We start from the raw sequence: 24990 nt of genomic DNA, 5'->3' as shown, positions 1-24990 counted from the left end.
TACCGTGTCGTGGGGATTGAAATGCTGCGAGTCAGAACTGCAGAGCATGCATATACTATACAAATAAATTATATTTTCATTTTTTCAGACCCTACGCGAGCACTTTGGACTACCACATTGTGTTATTTAACGGAAGCCTGTATTAATGCCGGTGTATACTCAAAACTATCATTAATCTGAAATATTTAGATTCTGGAAATAATGCTAAAACTGCTGAATTAACAGAAGAGGCGAAGCGTGTAACTTTCATCGCACCGCATTTAATTTCCGTGCTTAGCTGAACAAAACATCCTCGGCTAGCATCTTATAAAGCCATACAGTAAATGAAACTATTTTCTTCACTAACCGTGCACCTCTCGGCTGCGCACTGCGTGCGTCTGCAGCACCGAGGCGCGCTCCCGTCGTGCTGCGCGTGCTCAGTGCGGAATGGCGGCTGTTTTGGAATCCGTGCTGCAGAGGAAGGTGGAGGCGAGTCAGGCCGTGCGGTGGATCAGTAACGAGCAGGTCAGAAACGGTGGCCGGCGATTTAGGGGAAGAGGAGGCAGCAAACCGCTATGCAAAGATGCTGATTGCAAAGGCTATACTTGTGCTTGTGGGTTGGGATTTGCAGTATCAGCTGTAGCGAGCACTACACAGCAACATTGGGCCCGGGCATGGAAGACAAAGCAGAAGTTGTGAATGTTCACATTGCAAACAGGATGGCGCGGTTCAGCTGTGCAGGGCATGAACACCCGGACCTGGAGCCAGTCAGCACATAATGAGAATGATTGGCGGATGGCAACATGAGTATGACGCGGAGTTTTTCCGGTCGCCTTTGCCTGACGCTTTTATTCTTAAGCGTGGAGAAACTTTAGTTTACCCTCTTGTCACTTGTGTAGCGGGCTTTTTTTTAAACTTAGATCTTGTTCAGAATCTTTGTAAGAGGGTTCCTTGTTTGTAATCCGCTTAGTAGCCGAAAGCCTCCACCTAAATGCTGTGTACAAGTATATTGCTGACAGGTTCAGGTTCCGTTTTTATATGCTACTGTGATGTCAGTAGAGCAGACAAAACCTGTTTTCCTGTTCTTAGAGGAAAGTTGGTCTAAATAACTGCATATATCAACATACATCTGTAACAGAAATGGTTGCAGTAAAGAGGCCATTCACCCCTTCAAGCTCAAGTGCTGGTGGTCATGGCAGCAACACCCTGGTCTGCAAAGGGTTAATCAGAGTAGCCAGGCAGCCTGCATGTCTGTCCTTGGCACCTGGAGAGAGCATGCAGACTCCTCATGGACAGGCAGCCCAGCCTCAAATCCGTGTGGCAGCAGTGTTGTCCTCACTGTAGCAGGGTGACAGTTTCTGCACTTACATGTCCGACATAACACATTCGACATCCCTCAGAAACAGCCTAAATTGAAGAGTCCTCAGTGTTTGGTTCACTTCTGTAGATCCATATAATCGATATTGTGCAATGCAGATTTGTGCATTGGATTGCACAAATCATGTTTAACCTGCAAATTATATTTTATGAAATTGTACTGCCTTGCAGCAGACATATCTCGCCATTAAGTTAGGTCAGCATATCGGTTATGCAAAATCTAGTAATAGGCATGAAACGAGAAGCACGTGGTGTTGGGAGATGATCGAAAGACAGCAGCTCATAAAAGAGAAGTGCCCCCAATGTGCTACACTGTGCAAGATCACCTTTGAGGACAGGAGTCTGCCTGAGCTGTGAGTGGTCAAATGTGACTTGATAAATTCAGTAGTCTAGAAATCATTTGGAACAACAGTCAGTATGCTCTGTATATCATTAAATACAGATGGTTTATAGTCACCTGTAAGACTGGTAATCACTGGGATCCCTCTTTTAGGGGTTTCTTAAGCTCAAGTGAGAGCCCTTCTGGTGCCACTAATGACCAAGCACTGTGGAAATAGGGAAGCTGTCTTAGCTGTCCTTTCTCTTGTCCACAGTGCATTAACACCCCACGTAGAACTATATAGCACACCATACATCCACATTCTGATTGCTTTATCCAATTAAAAGGGGTTGCAGTGGAGCACACAAAGAGACACGTACACAGTACACACTTATACCAGATTCAGGTTTCCCAGAATCCAATAGCTACCAGTATGTCTTTGGACTGGGGGAGGAAACCCACACAAACACTGGGAGAACCATACAAACTCTGTGCATTTAGCACCTCAGGAATTGAACCCAGGGCCTCAGAGCTGCAAGGCAGTGATGATAATCACTATGCCACCATTCTGCCCTATATTGCACACCATTACAGCTGTTCTTGGTGTTCATGATCCAACAACAGTGTGTGCTCAGAGTTCCCCGCTGTCTGGGGATGTGTGATAAGATACAATGCTAACCTACTCTTCATGACTGGGCATTCTGTGAGTGTTTGTCATCATCTGTAACTATCAATGCCAGATCTACTTGATGTGTTACACATGAGAACGGCAACAAAAAGCACACATACACAAAAAAAACTTTTTTACAAAAATTGTGCAGTTCAATTGTTCTGGGATATATTTTGTGCGCTCGTGTGCAGTTACCAGGTTATATTTCACTGCCAAATCATAAGGCAGCCGTTTCCACTTGAGAGCTGCGAGACTTGAAATAAGATCCATTTTAGGCGAGAGGAGCACTAGGCTCTTTTACAAATTGTAGAAATGAAGACGAAAAGCAGATTTGAATCATTTCATGTTGAGAAGAGCCTGTGCTGGTTGACTCAACGCTGGGTGACGTTGCCACCCAGTGCCAGTGATTGGCAAGAGCTCACAGCTATCATTAAATATTCTGAATGGTCACGGCAAGAGCGCAAGCTGCCGTCTTTTGTAAAGATGCTGGTGGAACATCTGAGACCTCTTGTCTTTTGTCCTGGCAGAAGAATGGGGCAGAAGCTTTGGTGAGCATCGGGATTCAGCGGAAGGACTTTGTGCCGTTTCTTCTGAACTTCCTGCGGGAGCAGGCCTGCCACGTCCTGGCCAATGGTCCCTCCACGCCAGCCAAGACGCCCGGCCCGCAGGGCACCCGGACTCCCGGCTTCCTCGGCGAGCGGCGGGGCTGCAGGGGGCCCTCGAAGGGAGCGTCCCGGGTGCAGCTGTTCTCCCCACCCCCCTGCGGCAGCCCCGCGGAGCAGGACCCTCCGGGAGCCCACTCCCTGAGTGGGATCAGTGCCCTGAGCAGCCCATCCTTCAGTTCGGGGTGGAGCCCCGCCCCGCGCCCCTCCGCGCCCGAGAGGCGGTCTGCCCAGCGCGCCAGTCTGGGAGACTTCCTGCTGTCGCCGCCGGAGCAGCAGCCCGCGCAGCGCCGCGGGCGCAGGAGGAGCGGGGGGGCGGGGCGCCCGGCGGGGCGGGGCCAGAGCGAGGAACAGGGCCGCTGGGATAGCCCGGTGGGCGGGGCTGGCAGGAAGAGTGGCGGCAGTAAGGCCGAGCCTCCTGTCTCTCCCCAGCTCAACCTCAACAACCTGGAGGACTTCCCTCCTGTCGGTGCCTCTCCTGCCTCCCCTGTGTGAGTCTCTTCTGTGCGTTTAGATCGGCTTCCCAGGACAATCTCTTTAAATTCCCAAGCGACTGACTGATAAATGTAAGCGGTCATCTTTCTGGTCTCCGGTTTTGTAGATGTAGGAAAGCTTTCAGGATGCAAGACTGAGAGTTTTTTAATGAGAGCTACTGTGTTAATAATCAAGTCTCAGGTCGTTTCAGGGTCTGTGGAGAATTTCACAGATATGCACTACTGTGTATGTTTTTGTTTAAAACTTGCTGTAAAGTGGCTAATTTGAGTCCTATTCCTACATAATCCCAATATTCAGTAGCTCCGAGAAGTGCTCGCTGACACACTTGATCTCAGTTTTTAAGACATTGTTAGCTTTACAGGTTTAGTAATTGGTTGAAATGACAAGTTACGACGCTGGGCAAGCGTTACACAGCAGAACGCGTAGGAGCTTGTGGAAAGTGACATGAGAAGACCGTTTTACGTAGCGGGACCATCTGTCCCCTTAATGATTGGTTGAGAGAATGATTGTGCTTCCTTGTCGCCTGTCCGCCCCCTCACAGACGGACAAAGCCATCTCGCCGGATCAACCCGACGCCAGTGAGCCAAGAGCGCCCGCTTTCCAAGCCAAAGAACTGCTTCACTTCCACACCTGTCAGCAAGCCGCCCAGCCCGCCTTCTATCCCAGAATCCCCCGGGGCCGCTCCACAGAGGGGTACCCCAAATGCGCTGCAGGAAGAGAGGGAGCTGCTGCGCAGAGAGAGGTACAGTGATGGACCGTCAGGCTCCCAGAGTGGAGAGAATGGTCACAGACAAGTGGTTTGGAGATTTTCTTCTTTGAGTTGAGATAAATGAGAGCAGCCTAATGACGAGTAATGCCATGTCCCAATTCCCGTACTGAACCCTAAGGTTCAGCACTTCTGTGACGTAGCACAATTGTGCGCAAGTATTCGAGGGGGCGTCGTTATAAAAAGGGTAATGGGACACACCCGCGTGACAGCACTCTCTGGGTACACAGCTCAGGGGCCAAGTGCTGTCTGTTGTTGATGCTTCTTTTCCAGTAGCTAACCTCAGCCAAGTGCAGTTTCAAATAATTTTTCATTCTCTGCCCATAGTTTGCTGAAATTGAATTTCATCTCGTCTGAACTTGCACATCATGCTCATTCATGTTGAGTGGGCTCGATACCGCTGTTTATTCTTTGTACCACTAAATGCATTTCATGTCATCTGTCCCGGTACAAAAATGACAGTACGTGGAACATAACGTGTTCATCCACGTTCATTCAAAGTAAACTACATAAGGTAAACTTGGCAGTACGTCAAAAAGCTTTGTACTATTAAATATTCCATGTACAAAATACACCACAGGTAAATTAATATTCATCAGTTGAAATGAGGTGACAAAATAAAAACTTTATGTCAAAACCATGTGCCAAGAATACATACAGCATGAATCTAAAGTAGCCTATGAAATTTTGTTTTTCCATAAAGTATTACAAGTTTTTAAAGCTGTAAAAAAGATAGATTTTACTAACGCTTTAATATTTTGTTCTCCATGGCAACTTCTCTCTGCTTTGATAGGCTACAATGTTATTTTTCTTCAGCAGAGTCTGCTCGGACTTAAGGGAAGGGTGCATTGGGGGGTGCTTGTGAGCACCCTCGTGAAACACAAATGTACAATTGGGACACCCTTAGCCCTTGCAGACTTGAGCGAGAATGCGCATATGAAGGGGGCAAGACTGCAAGTGTGCCTACTGGGACACGGTCTAAGTGTGTGGCATCAGCACTGTGTCTTTTACACACTGTCTAATTTTCTTGTGGATTTTACTTATTGATCACATAAAAGAACACAGGGTAAAAATAGGCAAACTTTTGAAAAACCCATACTAGATAATCTTCCATTTCTTTTGAGAGAAAAGGCTGACCTTTTCTAAAAAAGATGTTGTGGAAAAATATTTTCTTGTTTCATTGAAGCCGTGGTTGCATTGAAACTTTTCAGTTTAGGTGGTCGTAACTGTGCACGTTTTAGTTTAGTGCCAGTTGAAATACAGGTCTAACATTCAGGCAAGTCGACTTGTCAAAGAGCACAATACTGAGCCAATATGGCTCTGATACAAACCAGTAATTACTTCATTGTGGGGCCCGATGCAGACGGTAACGTAGAATTTCTGTGGGATAATTGACCTCTTATGCTGTCTTGTTAACTTTAATTCTGTCTCGACGTGGTAAAACAAGATGTTATTTTCACTGTATGGCTAACTCCTATAATCTACTCTTTCTCTCTTGTCTCCCTCCACTTCTCTCCAGGTCCAAACTGGCTCAGCAGAATTTCTCCCCTGCCTCCCCTGTCCTGGATCCTTGTACCCCCACTAAGCCCGGGAGCAGAGCAAGTTCTCACGTGCAGGCCGACCCCCTGGCCTCTTGTGCTGACCTCAGCAAAGTGACCTTCTCCAGTGAGCTGGACCTGCTGGCTCAGCTATACTGCACCTGTGTCGCTGGTATGAGGCTGGGAGGGTCTGCGGAGTTGGGGGGACATGGGGGCCTTGTGCAGTTTTCTTACCTTTGTATGAATAGAAGTCCTTTACAACCCAGCACTTACAGTCGAAATCGGAACTACCCTGGATCTGTGCCGTTTCTAGTGATGTTAGCAGTTTCCCAGCCAGTAGGTATACCTCCTTACACTACAAGGAACCTGCAAAATAGTCTTAATTACTTATTCACATTGAGTTACTGTCTTGGGCTGTATTTTAAACATTGGCATTTTTAAATTGCACCATACGTAATAGGTATATTTGCCAGTGTTATTGAACTTTTTTAACTACAAAAACACCTATGAGATATATTGATGCTGTGCATCACCGTATCTGTAATCAATTGACTAAACTTCTAAAGTTGCTTTAAAAAAATGATTTTGTGTTGGCAAGAGACTACAAGGCCTCGGTTTCTTGTCTGTTTTGCCATTCTTAAGTTTGTAAAAGCGGGTATTTCAGCAGTTTTCTGTGATAATTTTGAAACACTGTTCGGATCAAGGATCAGGGGAATTTGTACATGAATGAATTAATTTGTAAGGAAACGTGCGGCTGCTTCCCCTGGAGTTGAATTGTCCAGCCCGGATGAGTGGAAACGAGCCTCAGCCCAGTGGCTGGAGTTCTTGCAGGCCTGGACACGCTGTGCTTTTCTGTGCAGAGAACCTGGTGCCCAGTGTGATCCTGGAGCTTTTCTTCGTGCTACAGCTGCTGACGTCTCGAGCGCCTCTCCCTGCCAAGGAAGGGAAGCTGTCCCTGGGTGAATCCAATGGTGAGCGCTCCGTTTCTCCCACGAGCTCTGTGTTTTTTCCCTCGTTGCAGCCTGTAGCAGGACTGTAGTCGGTTAAATCCACTTCTTTTCTCATTCTCATGTCCTTTGATTTAAAGGGGAACTGCAAGGCTGTTTTTCTATTTCAGGCTTAGATTGAATCGGCAATGATGACTGCCTTTCAATCCAATTCTCGTATTCTTTTCAGATGTGCTGGATAGGCACTACCTTGGGACTCTGCACAACTGTGTCTTCTTCGCCGTCAGAGTCTTGGAAAATCAGTTTGAGTAAGCCTTCCTGGGACACGTGGGACAAGTGTAAGGGATAATCAGAGACAAGGTGGAGGTTAAATTAGTGACTGAGCTCCTTTCCTAAGTCAGGAAATCTCTGTCTTGTCTGCCTGGGGAAAACAGATCTTAAGCAGAAACTGTTACAAATGCCACAAAGTAATTAAATGTTTAAATGACTTAGGAAATTTTCTGTGTAATAATGGAATATAGACTATTCACAAAAAATCAGGGATTTCCACCTGTTGACTCAACAACAGAACTCAACTTTTGAAATAATGAAGGTTCCTTGTGATAATCCTCCCACGCTCTCAGCAGCTCATGGAAAATATCCCTGAACACAACAGGTCTCAAGTGATAATCATGTTCACGCTCTGAATATCCACTGTGTACACCAAAAAAGCTTCTCAAACAGGTTCAAAAACAAGATTGAATACATTTTCCTTCATCTATAGTGTTATACAGGGGCAGGGAGTAGAGAGAGGCTCAATCGCTAGTTTCATCTCACGATCTTAGTCTGTTGCATATCTAATTTGAAAGTTGCTTTTAACAACTTTCAGCTCTGTTTCATCTCACTCTGCTACTCTTAAACACAAGACCCAATCAGCCAGAACAAATCATCAAAGAAAATTTGCGAATGTTGCATTCATAGACATTGAGACCCTACTCTACTTCAACTAGTGTGGTTAGTCAAAGACTGCTAGTTAAAACATTGTTTAAAAGAGGATTTGCAAGTGCACTGGTACATAATAGCTACCCAATTCCAGTAAACTATAACCAAATCCAATTCAGATTCAACAACAGAACTCGGCTTTTGAAATAATGAACTTTTATTTTATACAGTGCCTTTGAAAGTAGTCATCACAAAACACTTGACAATACATAAATACATCATTTGACAGTATAATTCAAGAAACTTCCAAAACCAAGAATACAAAGCGTGTGGAAAACATAAAGAAGTTGGGACCTCACGTTGAACCATGTGACCGTTCTTGTCCGCCGGTCTTGTTGAAGACACGAGAGGGTTAAGTGACTGGCTGGCTGTGTGCTATGTGCTGCAGGCTGGTGTCGCACCTGGATCATGACACACTGCGACTGCTGGCGGAGAACGAGAGGGTGGCCTTGTTCTCGCCCGCCCTGCGGGACCGGCTGATGGATGCCCATGAGAACAGCACTGCCAAGGTGGGTGGGCTGGTCATTCCATCGGGGGCTCTGGAGAGCAGCTTCAGTAACACAAGAGTGGCTCTGAGGTGGAAACCGAGAGCACTGCAGTAGTGGGTTGTCTTGTACTTTTGTGCACTGTGCAGGGTCTGACGGATGCAGCATTGCACTGCACATGAGATAACAGAACATCAGGAGTGGAGGCCTTGTAAAAGGGCATTAAAAACCACGCCTTGACACAAAAGATTGTGGGGGGGGGGGTGTGTGGAACAAGCTACCCAGCCATGTTGTTGAAGCTGATAACCTGGCTTCTTTCAAGCAATGGTTGAATGTTCAGTTTAATGAGCCACTAACTACAGTACCTAATGGGCTCTATGTGCTTAATGGCCTCTTCGTGTTCATAACCTTTCTTATGCTCTCATGTTCTCATGCAGGTGTCCCCCACTCTGCTGCCTGTCATTCTGTCAGTCTCCTTCCAGCCTGACACTGACAACCGCTCCAATTTTCCCAACGAAAGGGCCTTCCATATCTTCAAGAAACAGAGGTAGGGGGGCAGGAGTGGACTGGATGGAAATCTAGTGTCAACAGAAGTGTGGATTCATTCTTGGGGACACAAGTGACCTCGATGGTGCTGCCTCAGCTGGGTGCGATGTCAGAGTTATCACAGAGTTAGTTGTGAATGGATTAGCATGTCAAGGCTGTGTTTGTTTAGGGCTCAGCCCTGATGGGATGGCTTTCAGAATGCTGTTATGCCTGCAACAGAAGAGTAGGCTAAGAGCCCTCCAGCAAACTTGTTCCACCTGTTTGAATATTATCCATAGCTGTTAAAAATGTATCAAACTTCACAGTGATAAAGCATGCAGCTGATTAAGTCAATACTTACATCAACCTAAATCTGAGATTTTGGTGAAATCGAAACTGTTGATTTTAGTGTAAGTACAAACCCAGTTCCCATTTAATGAAAAACATTGTTGTAAATCACATATTTGTTTTGTACATTACAGGTCTGATAAGCTGGTTAGTATTCCCTACAGTGTCTGAATTGGATTTGGTTATATTTTACTGGAATTCGATAGCTATAATGTACCAGTGCACTTGCAAATCCTCTTTTAAACAATGTTTTAACTAGCAGTCTTTGACTAACCACACTAGTTGTAGTAGAGTAGGGTCGTTATGTCCACGAATGTAACATTCGCAAATTTGCTTATTTGTGATATGTTCTGACTGATGGGGGTCTTGTGTTAAAAAGAAGCAGAGTGAGATGAAACCGAGCTGAAAGTTGTTAAGAGCAACTTTGAAATTAGACATGCAACAAACTAAGATTGTGAGACGAATCTAGCGATTGAGCCTCTCTCTACCCCCTGCCCCTGTATAACACTATAGATGATGGAGAATGTATTGAATGTTGTTTTTGAACCTGTTTGAGAGGCTGTTCTGTATACACCGTGGATATTCAGTGTGTGGTCATGATTATCAGCTGTGACTTGTTGTGTTCAGGGATATTTTCTATGAGTTGCTGAGAGAGTGGGAAGATTATCACAAGGAACCAGAGTGGGAATTTGACCGAGTGCTGGGAAACAGAATCAGGTAAGAACTCCAGAAATAATTCAAAACATGTGAGGTGAAGACATGCTTATTGATTGATCACTAATCAAAATTGTGATGTAGGAATTTCCCTCTGTCTCCCAGTTCTACAAGTCTGTTAGTTTTAGTTTGATATTTTCTTATTATTCAGTAAGTCAGATAATTCACAAGAAAGTATGGCACTTTTCAGCTCACACTGAATAAAAATGTAACAAAATAATAGTGTATTTTGCTTGATGGAATGGCCTCCTCATTTTGTAACCTTATTTTTTATGACTATACAGATCTAAATAAAAGTAAACAAAACCTGTTATATCAAGTGTCAGAATGGTTGATTTTTGTCTTCCTTTAATTAAGATGACACATAAAGAAGAGGTCATTTTGCCCATCAAACCAATTTGTTAATTGAAGAATCTCATCCAGCTGTTTTCTTGAAAGAAGCCAGGATAGTGGCTTCAACAACATGGCTGGGTGGCTTGTTCCATACTCCCACCCCTGTGCACATAAAGAAGTGTCTCCTGTTCTCGGTTTTAAATGCACTTCCAATGCAGTCCAAAAGGCTATATTCCAATTCTAATGCATTGCAATTTTGCATTGCACTGTTTATTAAGAAGTTTTCAGTACAATGAAGGTCCCTGCAGCTGCTCATGTGGGTCAAGACTTTTTGTTCCTTGTGGGGGAAGAAAATACCCATCAAAGATGGCAAATGCCAGCCTTTCTTCCTCCAGATTAGCTCTACCGTGCTCTCTGTATGTGTGTCTCCTGCAGGGCTATGGTTAGTCAGCTGACTGCTGCTGGGAACCACAGCCATTTCGCCAGACTCTTCCAGAAGCAGCTCCTCCAGGTGGGTAGGATCAGGGCCCAGACCTGGTGGCGTTTGAGGAGAACATGTTTGTGCTTTGTGTGGCAAATGTATTGGTGTGGTCCTCCAGGCAGTGATAATGAACAGGCAACAGCACCACATACATTTTTGCTAGGTGTATATACAACATGCAGTAATAATTGCACTTTTCAACACTTGAAAGTTGTTCAGTGCACCACTGCATGTAGTGCTAGGAGAAAACTGCTGTAAATGAATGCTTTGTTAGTAAGAATGTTGCAGAGGCTTATCAGTGGTTTTGGAGAAGATGGTATCATCTTTACAACAGCTTGCAGGAACTAGAATCCTGTTATCTTTATGCCAGTATTGTCCAGTGTTAGGCAAGTCCTACATGTTACTGGGATCTCTTTAATTCATTGCCTGTTAAATACGTGTGAAAGAAGGTAATGGCGATGAGAGAAGCAGGAACTCATGGATATCATGACTGTATATGACTGTGCTGTGCCTATTGAATTATGAGGAGATGCTTTTAATAGGTAAAAAAGAAATCTGACTTTACAACTTTAAGGAATCACATTCTTTATAATTTCCCTTTTCTTTTGAATTATGCGACGGTGGTTTCATATCATTGTAGCGTAATTCATCAGAAGCAGAATGTTTTAACTGACCTTTAATTTGTTAAGTCTTCTTTACAGCCTTATAGTTCCACACATCACTTTATCACAGACAGTAAGACGTGATGTTTAATGGAAGGTGTTTTCTTCTTCTCTGTACCTGTAACTATGCCAATTGATCACCCAGCAGTAGGGTTGGGTACTGCCTCTGGAAAACATCCCGCGGCTTACCATCGTACACATGCATGTACCACAGTATACCGCAAACTATTTTGCATGTTTTTATATGGAGACTCTGTCATTGTTTGATTTAATGATTAGTAAAGCATATTGAGTTTTATGCAAAATAAAGTAATGGAAATTGTTGTTTTGTTGTTTTATTGGAACCAAAGAACTAGAAATAACACTGAAGAGTGTAACAGAACAACATGCAGATTTATACCCATCATTAAATGATTAAATCTTTTTTCACAAGGTATTAGAGGTTAATTTAATGTAAAATTCACAATATGACAGGTGCTTGTAAGTTGTAAAAAATGTTCTTTACAGTGAGTAAAGTTGACATTCACAATCTTATGAAACATGTTTAGCATGTTCGATTGCTCTTGGCTATTTCATCTAAAACTTCAAAGAATCCTCAATACTTGCTTAAAACATTGCTGTGGCGTGCCGCCAGTGGTACATTTGATTGTCATGTCACAGTGACAACAAACTTTGATATCTTCCTCAAATCTAGATTTATGTTTTTTCAGCCCAAAATCCTTTCATATGTCAGTTTTGGCCCTTGTGGTTTTGACGATCTCATACTCCGCCATTTTGTTTGATTGGGAATGCCCGTATCGATGAAAGTCAAGGTCGTCCTGAACCAATTGGCTGATATTATTTTAGCGTGATTTTGTTCTTTGAATCAAATTTGATTTTAGGAATGTAAACAGTAGAAAATCTTTCTTAAAATCTGAAAAATAAAACCGCTGATGGAAATTGCTGGAAATGACCGAGCGGACCAGTACAGTCTAAAACATACCACGTGACTAAAGAACTGCGGTCTACCGGTATACCAATTTTTACCGCGCATCTCTACTCATCAGTAGTTAGCAGCAGGTTCTCTTATTGCTTTAGTTGTGCTGGAGCGACATGGCTCTTCTCTCTTCTCCCTGTAGATGTGTAAAGGTCCTCACCTTCCTGGGGCTGGTGACGAGGCCCCGGACGCAGACCTGCTGGGGATGCTGGGTGCAGACAACCTGAGCCGCCTGAAGAGACTTCAGGAACGCCTTATCCAGCCGCAGAGCATCATGGGACCCTGCCCTCCACCTTCATTCCCTGGGCATCAGGAATTCTTCAGGGATTTCTTGCAGGCTGCAAGCAGGTAGGGCATGCACAGCTTTTCTGTTTCAGCAGAACTCAGCACTCAAGAACTTTAGGACTCTTAGAGGCTACACAGACAACGCAGGTGAAAATGCTCTGCAACAACAAAAAGGGAAAGTTTCCTTCAGGTCCATTCTTCCTTCTTACAGTATTACTTCACATCCAACTCATGGTGTAGGTCAGACAAATGAGCCACTTATGTTTAGAAATGTTCTTTACCCACCTCTTCATTTTTAACTCTTCATGTTTTTGGACACTTGCTTTAAAACCGTTTTTACCCATCATTCTAGTTTGGTGGTGTTATTTTTAAAATATTATTTTTGCTTTCCCTCTGCTCTTAGGCTGTAATTGCAGGCTTTCTGCTGCACTAAGGGCACGAATGAGACACTGTAGTGTCCTGTCTACACTACAGATCTACCAAAGTGCAGCTGCAGGTCTTTGTTCTGAGCAGAAGCCACTAAGCCTCAGCACCCTGGTTCTGTTTTCCTCTGCAGCTGCCAGCTGAACCAGCACTTGACAGACAGCCTTTGCCAACAGATTCTGGAGCTGGACTCTATTGCTATCCTGGGGCCTGGCTGTGCCAAGGATGAAGGGGAGGGAGACATGGAGCAGCAGGTGAGGACTGGGGAACACTTTAGATGGGAGGTGGTCTGCTGATCATAGGGCATAGATTGAGTCTTCAGGAAGATTAAAGCAGCTAGGATTTGCTTTTTCTTGATTCATCACTAATAGTTTATTTTAATTTACTGGAGACACACCTTTAGCCTCATCAGTAAAAAGTGGCTATATGATGCATGGATCAGCACCCTGGCCTTTATTTTTTCTCTGCCAGAATGAGAAGCTTCGCTTCACTTCAGTGCTGATGACTACCCGTCTGTTGGCCAAATTTCTGGGCTTCATCACTTTCCTGCCGTATCAAACCGCAGAGACACCATCCAGAGAAATTCAGGAGTCAGCTGTGGCCATTCGCAACAAGGTATTCTACCAGTGCCAGTTCTCTCACTGAAAGTATGGACTTGATTTCTTGGCTAACTTAGTTTAAAATCATCTTAAATATGGATTGGCACATCAGAACTCCCTCTTCTAATACCTAAAACTGTGCTGTATATACCCAGGGTATAAATGGATTCTGTGTGCCAGTGTTGAAGCACGTGTGTGGTCTGTCAGCAGTGCGACAGTGTGTGACACTGTGTGTCTTTGCTCCAGAGTGCCCCTGTGCTGGATGTGTCCAGCGTGCTGAGGCGCGCGGTGGAGAAGCAGCGCACTGTGCTCACAGTCCCCTGGCTGGTAGAGTTCCTGTCTATGGTGGACTACACTACCCCCTTCCTGCTCTACTACCGCGCCGTCTTCGCCATGCTGCTGCAGGTCTACAGGTGGGGAGAGGCGGGGAGGGCTCTGGACTTGTAGATTCAAGGTTGTGGGTTTGAATTCCAGCTGGGGCCCTGCTGTCATACTATTGATCGAGGTACTTACTCTGATTGCTTCAGGATCCAATGCTGCTACTTTGACTAAATAATTACGATGCACATACAAGCAAGAGTTGGGTGTGATCACCTGGAGATTCTACGCTGATGCATATTATAAACCATAAAGGATGTCCCTCCTTGTAATGTTTTCACCTATTATTCATAAAAGAAAGAAACCGCCAAGAAACATTTGTTCACTGTGACAGGGAACAGGAAGCACAATAGGTAAAACACCAGTGTGCTAAGGTGGGTGTCAAGTCAGGCAATACCTTTACAATACAGTACCGGTAGTCAGAGTGTAATGCCGTGTCTGAGAAAACCGGCGATACGTATTGGGTAGGCATTTAATAAACACGTTTGATTTTTTTTTTATATTGGAAACTCTTCTTGATGTGAAAAGTTGGGGAGTCATAAACTATCTTTCTCTCTAGCTTTGCCGCTTTAAAGTTATGCTTTTCTTCTCATTTCTGAAGCTGTGCGTGCGGTTTTCTCATGAAGATGCTTTTATGAATATAGCCTGCAACATCTACAGTACAAGACACAGGGAAAACGGACCAGGTTTCAAGGACTCGGAGACACACACAGATGCATACACAGCCTGCAGAGTGCTTCACAGATCGCAATCACTTTTCAGATGTAGTATGCTCTAAGGGGGAGGGGAGGGCTGTAAACATTTTTACTTTAATTTCACTAAAGATCTTTAACACTTGGAACAATATCTGCAGTGTGTATCATTTTCATGGCAGCGGTGGACAAATTCAAAGAGGCATGTTTTCCTGTTCTTGCAGGCAGATGGTCCTGGGACGCCATAGAGAGATGACCTACCTTAACCGGCTGCTGCTTGTGTCTGTGCTGGGCTGGCTGTTCCAGGTCAGAGGGCCGGGAGAGGGCCTTTGTGATAGACGGTCAGGATCACTCCTGAAGCCACTGTACTGCTACTGCAGATGTGTTAGAATGTCTGCATTCACTCTCTTTGTTTTAGATTCCAGCTTTTCCGGAAGAACTGTTCTTTGGCAGTGAATTTGAGGAGGGTCTGAAGACTGTGGAAAGATCTGCTGCCTCTGAAGGACTGGTGAGGAAAACACTGCAGTCAGATACTGTTGCTTCAGCTGCTTGCACATTACTTAAGCCATGGGTCTCGAACCCTGGTCCTGGAGTGCCCAAGTACAGCATGTCTTATAGATACCCTTTTACATCATCAATTTTTACTGTCCTGGAACAGATTAACTGGTCAATTAAACACCTAAGTAAATTAAAAATCATTTAGAACGATAATCTATCTTTCAGACCTCCAGGACTAGTGTTCCCTTCATTGAAACGTTATTGATCAATCAAGCAAGGAACTTGACATTTAACTTAGGGTGACCTATGAGAAGAACTCTCCAACCAGCACCACACTCTGTCTTAGTCTTTATCAGCTAGTTGGTTTCTGTCACACCATCTATTCTGGCCTCTGGTGTTTTATCCCTGTGTCATCCATGTCATTCAGCAGTGCTTTTTGTAATTTGTTCTGAGCAGCAATTAAAAATCCAAACTTCCATTTGAATAAGATTAAGATCACTTTATTGGCCATATAGAATTTATTTTATTAGGAATATGTATTTTTTCACATACCCCAACTTGCTCTCCATGAGACACACAGACAGGGAGAGACAGATCGTTAGCCACAGAGCCACTGCACTGCTGTATTTGTTCTTTAACAGATTGATCATCTGTAATCATTTGTACAGATGATCGAAGAAATGCTTAGAAAAAGATATCGGAGCACTGAAGTCAAACATAAGCAAAAAGAAGAATAAGAATAATGTTTCTGCTTTTTAACTCAGCAGCTTGATAACACAATCCTTTTAATAGCCAACGAGGGTGTGAGCTGAGCTGAAGACATATTTTTTGGTTTCCCACTGCAGGACTGCCTTAGCCTGGTGGACCAGCACCTGCTCTACACATGCTGCCCTTACCTTAGTGAGTATTCAGTGATCATGGCTATGGCTTTGGATGGATATCTGGGAGGTTGTGGGTTCAAATACCAGGTTGGGCACTACCGTTGTTAGCTTTAGGCGCAATACTTGACTTTATTGTTCAAGTGAAATGGCACAAAAGTAACTTTAAATGAAATTGTTTTGGACGTTTCTGGGTCAGAAGAGTGGTAGCACAGTGGTGCACTTGTTAGCATTGCTGCTTCATAGTGCTGGGGCCCTTGTTCAATTCCTGGGCTGTGTGGAGTTTGAATGTTCTCCCCAAGTTTGTGTGGGTTTCCTTTGGGTATTGACTAGTATTTTGACCTTCTGCAGCATTTACACTGTATAGGCAGATCTTGGCAAACTGATTGTCATTGCCACTCATTGTGAATTAGCAACACAATACCTTTACGCATGGTATTTTCAACATTTAGAAAACCGTTCTAAAAAGAATGTGAAATTTGAACGTTGTTTAGCAAAAGCTTTTGTAATGTGTCTGATCTTTTCTGGGGTATATATTTAAAGTTTAAAAATGGGGATCTTGGATTTGTTGAGAGACTGTTGAGAGAAACTCTTCTCTTTTCTTGAAGACTATATGTGTGCGTGCCCTGATGGCATTTTCTGTAGTGAAGGAATCCAAAACCTTGAACGTCACTGACTTTAAAAAAAATCCAGATTACTACCAGGCTGTGACAATTGATAGAAAATAGGAATTAATTTTTTGTTACATTGGCTAACTTGAATATTACATGTTTGGATCACAATAGGGGATCCTTATTTTAGCGTGCTGACCGATGGCCACCAGCTGTTATGCTCATACTGATTCTGTTTCTCCCTCCCAGGTGAATTTCGGAAACTGCTGGCTGCATTTGTAGCAGGAAGCACAGCAAAAAATGGGGGTATAATCCGTAAGATAACGCCCACTTCGGCTGAGCCCCAGCAGCCCCCTGTTCCTCTGTCACAGCAGAAACTGCAGGTGAACCTCCGTCTCTCCGAATCCTGCTCTTCCTGTATGGAGACAAATCTGCTTGGCTTGTGTTACTGTGCTGTGGTACAGTTCTGTCCCTTCATACTTTCCCTCACAAACCCAAACAACTGCGCTCACCCACAGCTCACTCTTGAATCCTCAGAGCTGGAACACGCTCCTTAGGTTCATTTAATAACTAATCATTTTCTGAACGAAGAAATACAGTAATCCTTTTCACCTACTTTCACTGTTATAGACAAAAGTACCACTCAGGAAGCTATAGTGAGGAAAAGAGTTTTTTTTTGCTAGAGAAAGTCTAGGAGAGACTTCTTTCCACAGACTTGACCTGTGGCAATTACATCTCCACTATCCAAAGATTCATGCCCGAATCAGGCAAAAATATGAAACTCAGACTCAGTTCTAGTTACACAACAACACCTATACCAGTATCCATATAGGGAAAATAACATAATGATTGATGTCTTCTTTATTGGCTGCAAGACTCTTGGCAGTGGTGTGAATATAAACAGATGGTATTGATTACAGAGAGCACAGGGTTATTTACTGTAGCTGTGCCTTTAGCAGAGCACCTACTTTCTTTTGACTAGATAGTCGATGCTCAAGTGTACAGAACTTCTATAGGACTCCAAATGGAAACATACAGGCAATATTTAGCACAAATCATTCTTGAATGGAAGATAATTTGGTAAACAAATAATTACTGTAAATTGCAAGCACATGGAATAATAAATAATAGAAATGCTCATTTACAGAAGCCTCAAACTTTCCACTTTAAAGGTCAAAGTGAAAGATATACAGTAGGCTGTAAACAGAAAAACATTCCACTGTTGGACCTTGGAGTTAAGTATTTTATTGTTCTGTTTTTTAATCATCCTTAGAAATTATATATTCGATGTAATTATTTATTCAATGTAAATTCGATGTTTTCAAAATTTGTCAAAGCACTTCTGGTATAAATCACAGCCTGTCAGACTGCGTTTTGTGAGTGGTGATGTGCTGATGTTGTAAGTGCTGTTCTGTAGAGTTTGCGGCAGTAATCTGACTTTATGAAAACCTGGGATAGAAATGATGCACCTGCCACAGCCTTATTGGAAGAGCTACAACCCTGAGATTAACATTTACTGGCATCAATACAATGAGACTGAAGACTTACACTCACTAAAAGAGAATATTTGTATATTTAACCAGTGATACTTTTACTGCAAGCCAGTTTCATTTAGTAACGGACACATTTAGTAAAAATTTTAAATCCAATTGCTTGATGTGCTCTGTTCCTCTGTGTTGATGTGGGTCGTTGTTCTGTGTTTGTGTGGTTTTGGTGGCTCGGGCACTGATGACCCTCCATGTGCTTGTCCACTCGGCCGTGTGTCCGACTGTGTCCAGGCAGAGCTGGAGCAGGCCTTCTTCCACAACCAGCCCCCCTCTCTGCGCCGGACAGTGGAATTTGTGGCGGAGAGGGTGGGCTCCAACTGTGTCAAGCATATCAAGTGAGTTCAGTCTCTGTTTATCTCGCTCTTTACTCGACAGGCAGAACAAACACTGCAGATTCGGTTTTCCGCTCTTGGTGCGGACAATCAAAGAGTACTACAATCATGTTATACACAGCTTTACAGCAACAGCCTTCATCTAAAAAATAATAGATGTTGCAACTTCACCGGATCCTGATTAAGCAAAACTTGACAAAATCGAAAAGCATGATAATTTAAGTGTTTTGAAAAAAGCCCCAATGAGAGTTAAATTCATTTCCCCATCAAAACTAAGATATCAAACACCAAAAGAACAAATAAAGAAATTAATCTTCAATTTGTAGACGGTAAAAAACGTATACTGCCACTAGGCATGATCCTGTTCAACAAGGGGCTTTCTGACTAAATTTATTTTTTGTAGACTTCATGTTGATGACTAGAAAAACTGATGCTGCTCCTGATTTCCAAAATTCTGAAACAAAATTAAGTGTTCCACTTTTTGAATTTTTTTTTCATTCACTGTGTTTCAGTCATTTTTATAAAATAGACAAAATCTGCATATGAACGGAAGAAAGATTCTTAACAAGAAGAGGTCGTTTGAGCTAGCCTGTTTGGTAGTTAGTGGGTAAACGATCTAAGAATCTCATCCAGCCACTTTTTGAAAGAATCCAGGTTTATTGGCTTCAGCAGCATAGCTGGGTCTTAGTGTGTTCCATAGTGTTAAGATCCCTTCAACATAGACCTTGACAATTTGCACAAGAGACGGTAGCTTGTAAAGCCTGGAATGGATCAAGCTGCACAATGGAATGCTTCGAGATCCTTGCTGCTCATGTTTTGATCTGTTAGAGACCAGTGCTGCGGTTGGGCTTGTGCCCTGGTTGCTGACTTCTGTCTTGTCTTGGCTCATGCGCCCCAGGGCCACCCTAGTGTCGGAACTGGTGCAGAGAGGAGAGGCCATGTTGAGAGAGGGGCTGAGTGAGGACCAGGCCAGTGTGCTGAAGCTCCGCGACTCCATCTGCACCCAGCTGTGTGAGAAGGGCAGGGTGGCGCTGGACTGTGGACGACAGTGAGTGTGCTCTCTAGGCTACATCTGCATCGGCAGGAGAGGCTGTATCTGCTTTTGCATGAGAGACATATTCACACCACGGAGTAAAGACGTTTATTTTAATTGCAATGATCTCTAATCCCACATATCAGTATGTAGCAGTCCTGTCGTAAAGGTATTACATTTTTTCCTTCATGTGTAAAATACCACAACTGTGACATCATAGCTGAATTGATTCTTCATTGACCTGCACAGAACTAGGGTCACCCTGGGCTACAGTTTTCATTTCCAGTGTGGGTGTTAATTATCTTAACAGACAGAGCGGTTTATCAATCAAGGTTTTACTGAAGTGTATCACATTCTAAAACTCATAAAATTCAGGTATTAAATTGTACTACTCCTTAATGTCTGTAGTTACAATATGTGCGTTCACAATGGATTTTTGTAACAGGAGTTTCTCTTTAAGAGGGCTATATACAGAGAACAGGATTTCCATTAATGTGAGATCCTGATATTGGAGATCTGCTGCCATCCAGAAACTGCCCTTGCTGTTAGTACATGACAAAGGCTTTCACTCTGAGTGCAGGTGGTATTCAGCTCCTGCTATGTAGGGAAAGGATTGAACTGAGCTCTGGAAGGCTTGTACCGCTGGAAGCAGTGACACTGAACCTGCCCCCCTGTCCCTCAGATTTTGCGCAGCGAAAGGCCCTGAAGCCATCAGAGTGCTGCTCCCAGAAGAGACCTCGGCAGCGGTGAGTCTCTGTTGAAGAACATGTTCCTCTTCCGTGAGAGCAAAATCAGCTGGAAGGCTGTCACCTGAAACATTTTTAACGACGAGCCTGCTCCAGGAGGGAGTTAAATTAGACACTCCAGTTCCCCTCCCTTCAACAAGTACAATCAATCAGAATTGTATTAGTATGTGTACTGTATGCATGTAGTTTAAAGCATTGTGAAAACAGTAATGAAGCAAATTCAGTACTATACAGTGTACAGAATAGATCAGATAAAAGTTTATCATGATAAAATGCAGGGAATGCAGCAGGTGCATACCTCTCACGATTAGCCTCCTCTCTGTCTCTAATTGCACGAATCAAAGATTCAGTCTCGCCATTCATACGCGCCAAACTGGTCACTGTCAACATTTTCAGAATCCTGTTTTTTAACTCCCAATCAGGCACTTTTCTTGACTTGCCTTTTCCCTTCGTACTTATTTATATCCCTTTCGTACTTGTTTTTGGTTTACAAGCCATATTGAGGGTGATGCTGCGCGATAAAGAAGCACCCGAGTGCTACAGGCTCTGTAACTTGTTCTTGAAGCTGCACCAGATATGAATTTATGACATTTTCTGCATTATTTTATTTTTTCGGCGCTGACCATGTATACACAAATTCACTTAAAAATAGTGACAAATGGGTTACGAAAATGGTGAAAATCAGGATTTGACCAAGTGGTTCAGTCAGTAAGTTAAATAATTATTCATAAGCCCCAACTTGTAAGTGTTTTCTCCAGAATATACCCAAGCGGTCGGTATAATTAGAGGCAGGTGATTTCTTTGTTCTCTGGCACAGCTTTGTTGAAAAGAGTAATAATACAGGCACAATTGGTTAAACACATATTTATTTGTAATTACAAGATACAAACTACAATACACACAATAAAACATCCAACACACAAGTTATTTTGTGTACAGTATTTACAAACAAAACATTTCAGAGCCCTAACTTTCTGGTCACCCAGAAAACCCTAGACTGCTACTAAGCATTAAACCCTCAATACCTACAGAGACCACGTAAGAGATAAGCTGCCTTCTCACTAAATATAATACAATCTGCATTTAAATCACTCACTCTGCACTCCGAATGCCACAAAATAAATGGAAGCCTATATTCCTATCCATAAAAATACACCCTAAGCAGGAAAGATGTTTCTAACTGAGGTATCCTTTACCAAGTTTCCTAAAAACGCAGAATAGCACACTCTCTCTTGCAAGATTGAAATACTTAGCTCCAGTCAGGTGTGGTTTGTATGAACATGAAGTAGAGACTCTCCCCTGGTGCAAGCTTCAAGTTCCAACTCCTCCGGACTCTTGTCTCCTTGTTCCCTCCTTCTTGTTTCTTCTTTTCCCTCTTTTTTGTGCTCTTAATGTAATGTTATGTGGTGTGTGTTTGCACTGCTCCTTGATAATCATTAACCCACAACTTACCTACAGTACAGTAGGTATACAAAGGTCAACTTTACAATTGTTTCTGCTCAAGGGAGCCCCTAGACCTCAGCAAACATCCTCTCTGCTTTGAAGCTAGAAGTGTTTACTCTTCTAAGTGTAACAGACTTTATCTAAAATCCAAGAGACGCTTCTCAGTCACCTAAAGCTGTAACAATATTTTGCGTTAAAATGAGTCTACTGTATTTTCAGTTGTTGGTTCCAGTCCAATCACTGCCAGTGACAAAGTGCTGTAGAATAGCTTACACTTATTCAGTAATATATTGTGTCATGTAATGCCTTCCCGTGGTGAATCTGTTGTATTAATAGCTTTAATTAAGCTGACAGTAACCCAATTTATGCAGGTTCTCCAGACATCCAAAGATATCACAGTGCGGCTGGCTACCGAGAAGGCCTGCAACTGGCTCTCCACTAACATAGCAGGTAATACAAACGAGAGACTCTTAAAGAATGAAGTGTTGCCCCTGGTGTAGCAGTGTAAGGTTGCCAAAAGTCCTGCACCACTCTGTTTCACACGTCAATCTGATCTAGCAGGAAGACTTAAAATGTTGGCAGACGGAGGCTTTCATAGGTCAGCATCAAAGTTGATGCAAAAAGTTTCAAAATTTTTACGCCATGTTCCACAGAAAGCATATGTTGTGCTTTAAATCAAAAAGGCATATATCCTCAGCCAACTCTGGTGCTTTTCACTGTGTTCTTTCTGCAGCACTATTCTCAAGCCTATCGGGAAAATCAGAAATAAGCTGAAGTACCCTTAGAGTTTTTTTTTCAGGTTTCTGTGAGGTGCAGGGTCCCTACAATGGTGGACATTTTTTATGGTGGGGTGGCTTTTTTTTTAAACTGTGAGGTCTTTAGCTACCCCAAGCATTGATGGATACCTTCCCTGGATACAAATAGTCCAGCAAGTGTGAAAGCATCTCATCCTTTTTGGTTGTTTGTTTCAACATGTTGGATATTTGACAGAATCCAGTTCTAGCATCTCAATGTACATTGTTTTTAAACTGCCATTAATGTTTCTAGAAATTCATCATATGAACTTGGGTATGCAGCCAAAACGACAAACTGTCCAAGTACTTAGCTTTTAACTGTAAACTGTAAACTGAGAAAATTGTATTTTGTAAACCTTCGCCTTCTACTAGATTTGGAACGTCGGACATTGCACAGCAAAAGATTGTACTGTAGCTTTAGATTTACTTTTTGAAGAGCTGAGATCTCTGTTTGCACAGGTACAAAAATCATTGTTTTTTTTTTTTCCAGCTCTGATAAAGCGCGAGTTAAAAAGTGCTTTCGACCGGGTGACGAAGGCACAGTCCATTTCCTCAGTGCCAGGAGAAGGAGATATGGGTGCTGTGAAGGAGCAGCTGCCCTCTGTAGTGAGTGAGACCGGGGCAACAGGGTCTAGATGCCCTGCAGGCTGCCAGCACACTGCCAGGCTGCCATCTGACCTCATCATTGAGATCAAGGTATTGCCCCATTCTTACCTCGTGAAGTGCTGGGGTTGGACACAGAGGGTGACAGACATCTAACAGCAATCCAGACAGACTAATAAATTAATAAAAAAATGCATCTGTTACTGTTCTAGCTGGGAACATTAAACATGGGATTTAAAAAGTTCTAATAGGTATGTGTTTTATTTGTGGTTGTATTATTCCAATGCTTTAGCTTTAAGGAGACGCATAGCTGGCCTTACTATGAGAAAACTACAGTCATCTACAGGATTACGCAAGCAGTGGGATGGTTTTTTTATGTGGCACATTGCCCAGTTGTTCTAGGAGTCCTCTAATTGCTGTTGATTGGTGAGTGATGTGTGTCCATGTGCCTGCAGGAGGTGCTGAGCTTTGCATTCGGCCCGCGCACAGAGGAGGAGCAGGTGGGCTTCCTGCAGCTCTGGGATCTGCTCCTGGGGGTGAGGGAGGCGCTTCACTGCGGGAAGGTGAGTCTGTCACAGCCTGTGCCGGCAGTACTGGCTGGGCACAGGGCTGGAGGGAGAGGCTGTGCCGCCAGTACTGCCTGGGCACAGGGCTGGAGGGAGAGCCTGTGCTGGGAGTACTATAATTTGTATGTGCTGAGTCCTGCCACGCTCACAACTAATAGAACTGAAAAAGTTGATGATCAGCACTTCCATTACTACGGTCAGAAACTGAGATTTGCATGAGCATTTGCTGCAGGTCCTGAATGTCTCAGAAGGTTGTCAGCTCTGTTTTTTTATTTTAATTTTGAGATGCTCATTTTTATACACCTACATACACCTGAGGTGCAAGTAAATCTGTGCAGAATATAAATCTTTCAATGTCATGTGTGGCATTCAGATTGTGTGCCAGTTTTGAGACTTGAGAATGAAAGAAAGCGCTTGTTTTCCTCCAGTTTGTCTCTGCCGTCCCAGAACAGATGCTTGCCCGCTGCACAGTCCTGCTTGCCAGTAAGCTGGGTGAGTAAAAGTTTCTGTTCGGATCTGGAACAGCTTGTATGGTACACAGTGAAGCAGGAGTTTTTCCCACCATAAAACCTCGTAGGCTTTTTCCAGGTACAGTATGTTTGTGTCACCCTGATATGAGACCTCTTTACCCAGACATTGAGTTTAATTTTCAAGCTTAAGCTTTTGCTTTGGGGGAAGTCAGTTTTCACAGTTCTCCTGGTATTATAAAGCTGCATCTAAAATGCACAAAAGTGGACAAACTGGTATTTTGATAGGCTTGTCAATGGGAAGACTATGAGCAAGGATAAGCAACAGAGAATTCTCTTGAGATGGTTTACATTATCAAGGGTTTTTTTGTCAGACTGGACTATCTTAACCCTCCTACAAAAAAATGAAATCCTTTCCCAGATATTTTCAAGTTTAATGTAAAAAACATCTGTATTAATATTTCTGTGTTGTAAATTAGGATTAAGTTGATGAAAGCATATAATTTACAAAATTACACTATCTGTGCCTGCATGCTCAGAGAATGAGCGTGAGAACTTCAACAGCGGTTTTGCAAATGTATTTCATTCCTGCACTCAAAAATCAATATATGTTTATTTATCAGGAGGAGATATGCGTGTCATATTTCTATTACTGGTGCAGAGGTGGGCTACTGCCAGAGTTTATATCTAATAATAGTACAGCTGATTAATATTTCATTTCACTCTAATTAATACAAATTTTGGAAGCTATACTGTAAATGTCTATAATATCAAGAACGTTTGTCTTTTTTGTGGACTGTGTATGAGATCATGTCTGGTTGCTGTTGATGCCACCAG

The 24990-nt window shown here is 43.2% G+C and overlaps 1 protein-coding gene across 2 annotated transcripts in view; it reads left to right on the top strand.

Annotated features, from left to right (window-relative positions):
• cdan1 (codanin 1) overlaps nt 1-24990 on the top strand; it is a 28619-nt gene continuing 3629 nt past the window's right edge. Inside the window, exons 1-25 of one of the 2 annotated variants that reach the window (XM_088648741.1) lie at nt 1-504; nt 2876-3498; nt 4044-4244; nt 5788-5978; nt 6667-6777; nt 6983-7061; nt 8123-8243; nt 8657-8766; nt 9720-9809; nt 10575-10650; nt 12401-12606; nt 13100-13220; nt 13438-13581; nt 13812-13978; nt 14860-14941; nt 15054-15143; nt 15979-16033; nt 16872-17005; nt 18401-18504; nt 19400-19549; nt 20217-20280; nt 22095-22173; nt 23008-23213; nt 23576-23683; nt 24115-24178. In XM_088648741.1, coding sequence (XP_088504867.1) covers nt 427-504; nt 2876-3498; nt 4044-4244; nt 5788-5978; nt 6667-6777; nt 6983-7061; nt 8123-8243; nt 8657-8766; nt 9720-9809; nt 10575-10650; nt 12401-12606; nt 13100-13220; nt 13438-13581; nt 13812-13978; nt 14860-14941; nt 15054-15143; nt 15979-16033; nt 16872-17005; nt 18401-18504; nt 19400-19549; nt 20217-20280; nt 22095-22173; nt 23008-23213; nt 23576-23683; nt 24115-24178 — 3454 coding nt within the window. In that variant the 5' untranslated portion in view covers nt 1-426. Of the gene's footprint in view, nt 505-2872; nt 3499-4043; nt 4245-5787; nt 5979-6666; nt 6778-6982; nt 7062-8122; nt 8244-8656; nt 8767-9719; nt 9810-10574; nt 10651-12400; nt 12607-13099; nt 13221-13437; nt 13582-13811; nt 13979-14859; nt 14942-15053; nt 15144-15978; nt 16034-16871; nt 17006-18400; nt 18505-19399; nt 19550-20216; nt 20281-22094; nt 22174-23007; nt 23214-23575; nt 23684-24114; nt 24179-24990 lie in introns of both variants that reach the window. The other variant, XM_088648740.1, reaches the window with a different exon arrangement.

The sequence above is a fragment of the Lepisosteus platostomus genome, chromosome 10, assembly GCF_059453375.1.
Source record: "Lepisosteus platostomus isolate fLepPlt1 chromosome 10, fLepPlt1.hap1, whole genome shotgun sequence".
Taxonomy (NCBI): domain Eukaryota; kingdom Metazoa; phylum Chordata; class Actinopteri; order Semionotiformes; family Lepisosteidae; genus Lepisosteus; species Lepisosteus platostomus.
The sequence above is the reverse complement of the archived record's forward strand: the minus strand, read 5'-3'. Positions and strand labels throughout refer to the sequence as shown.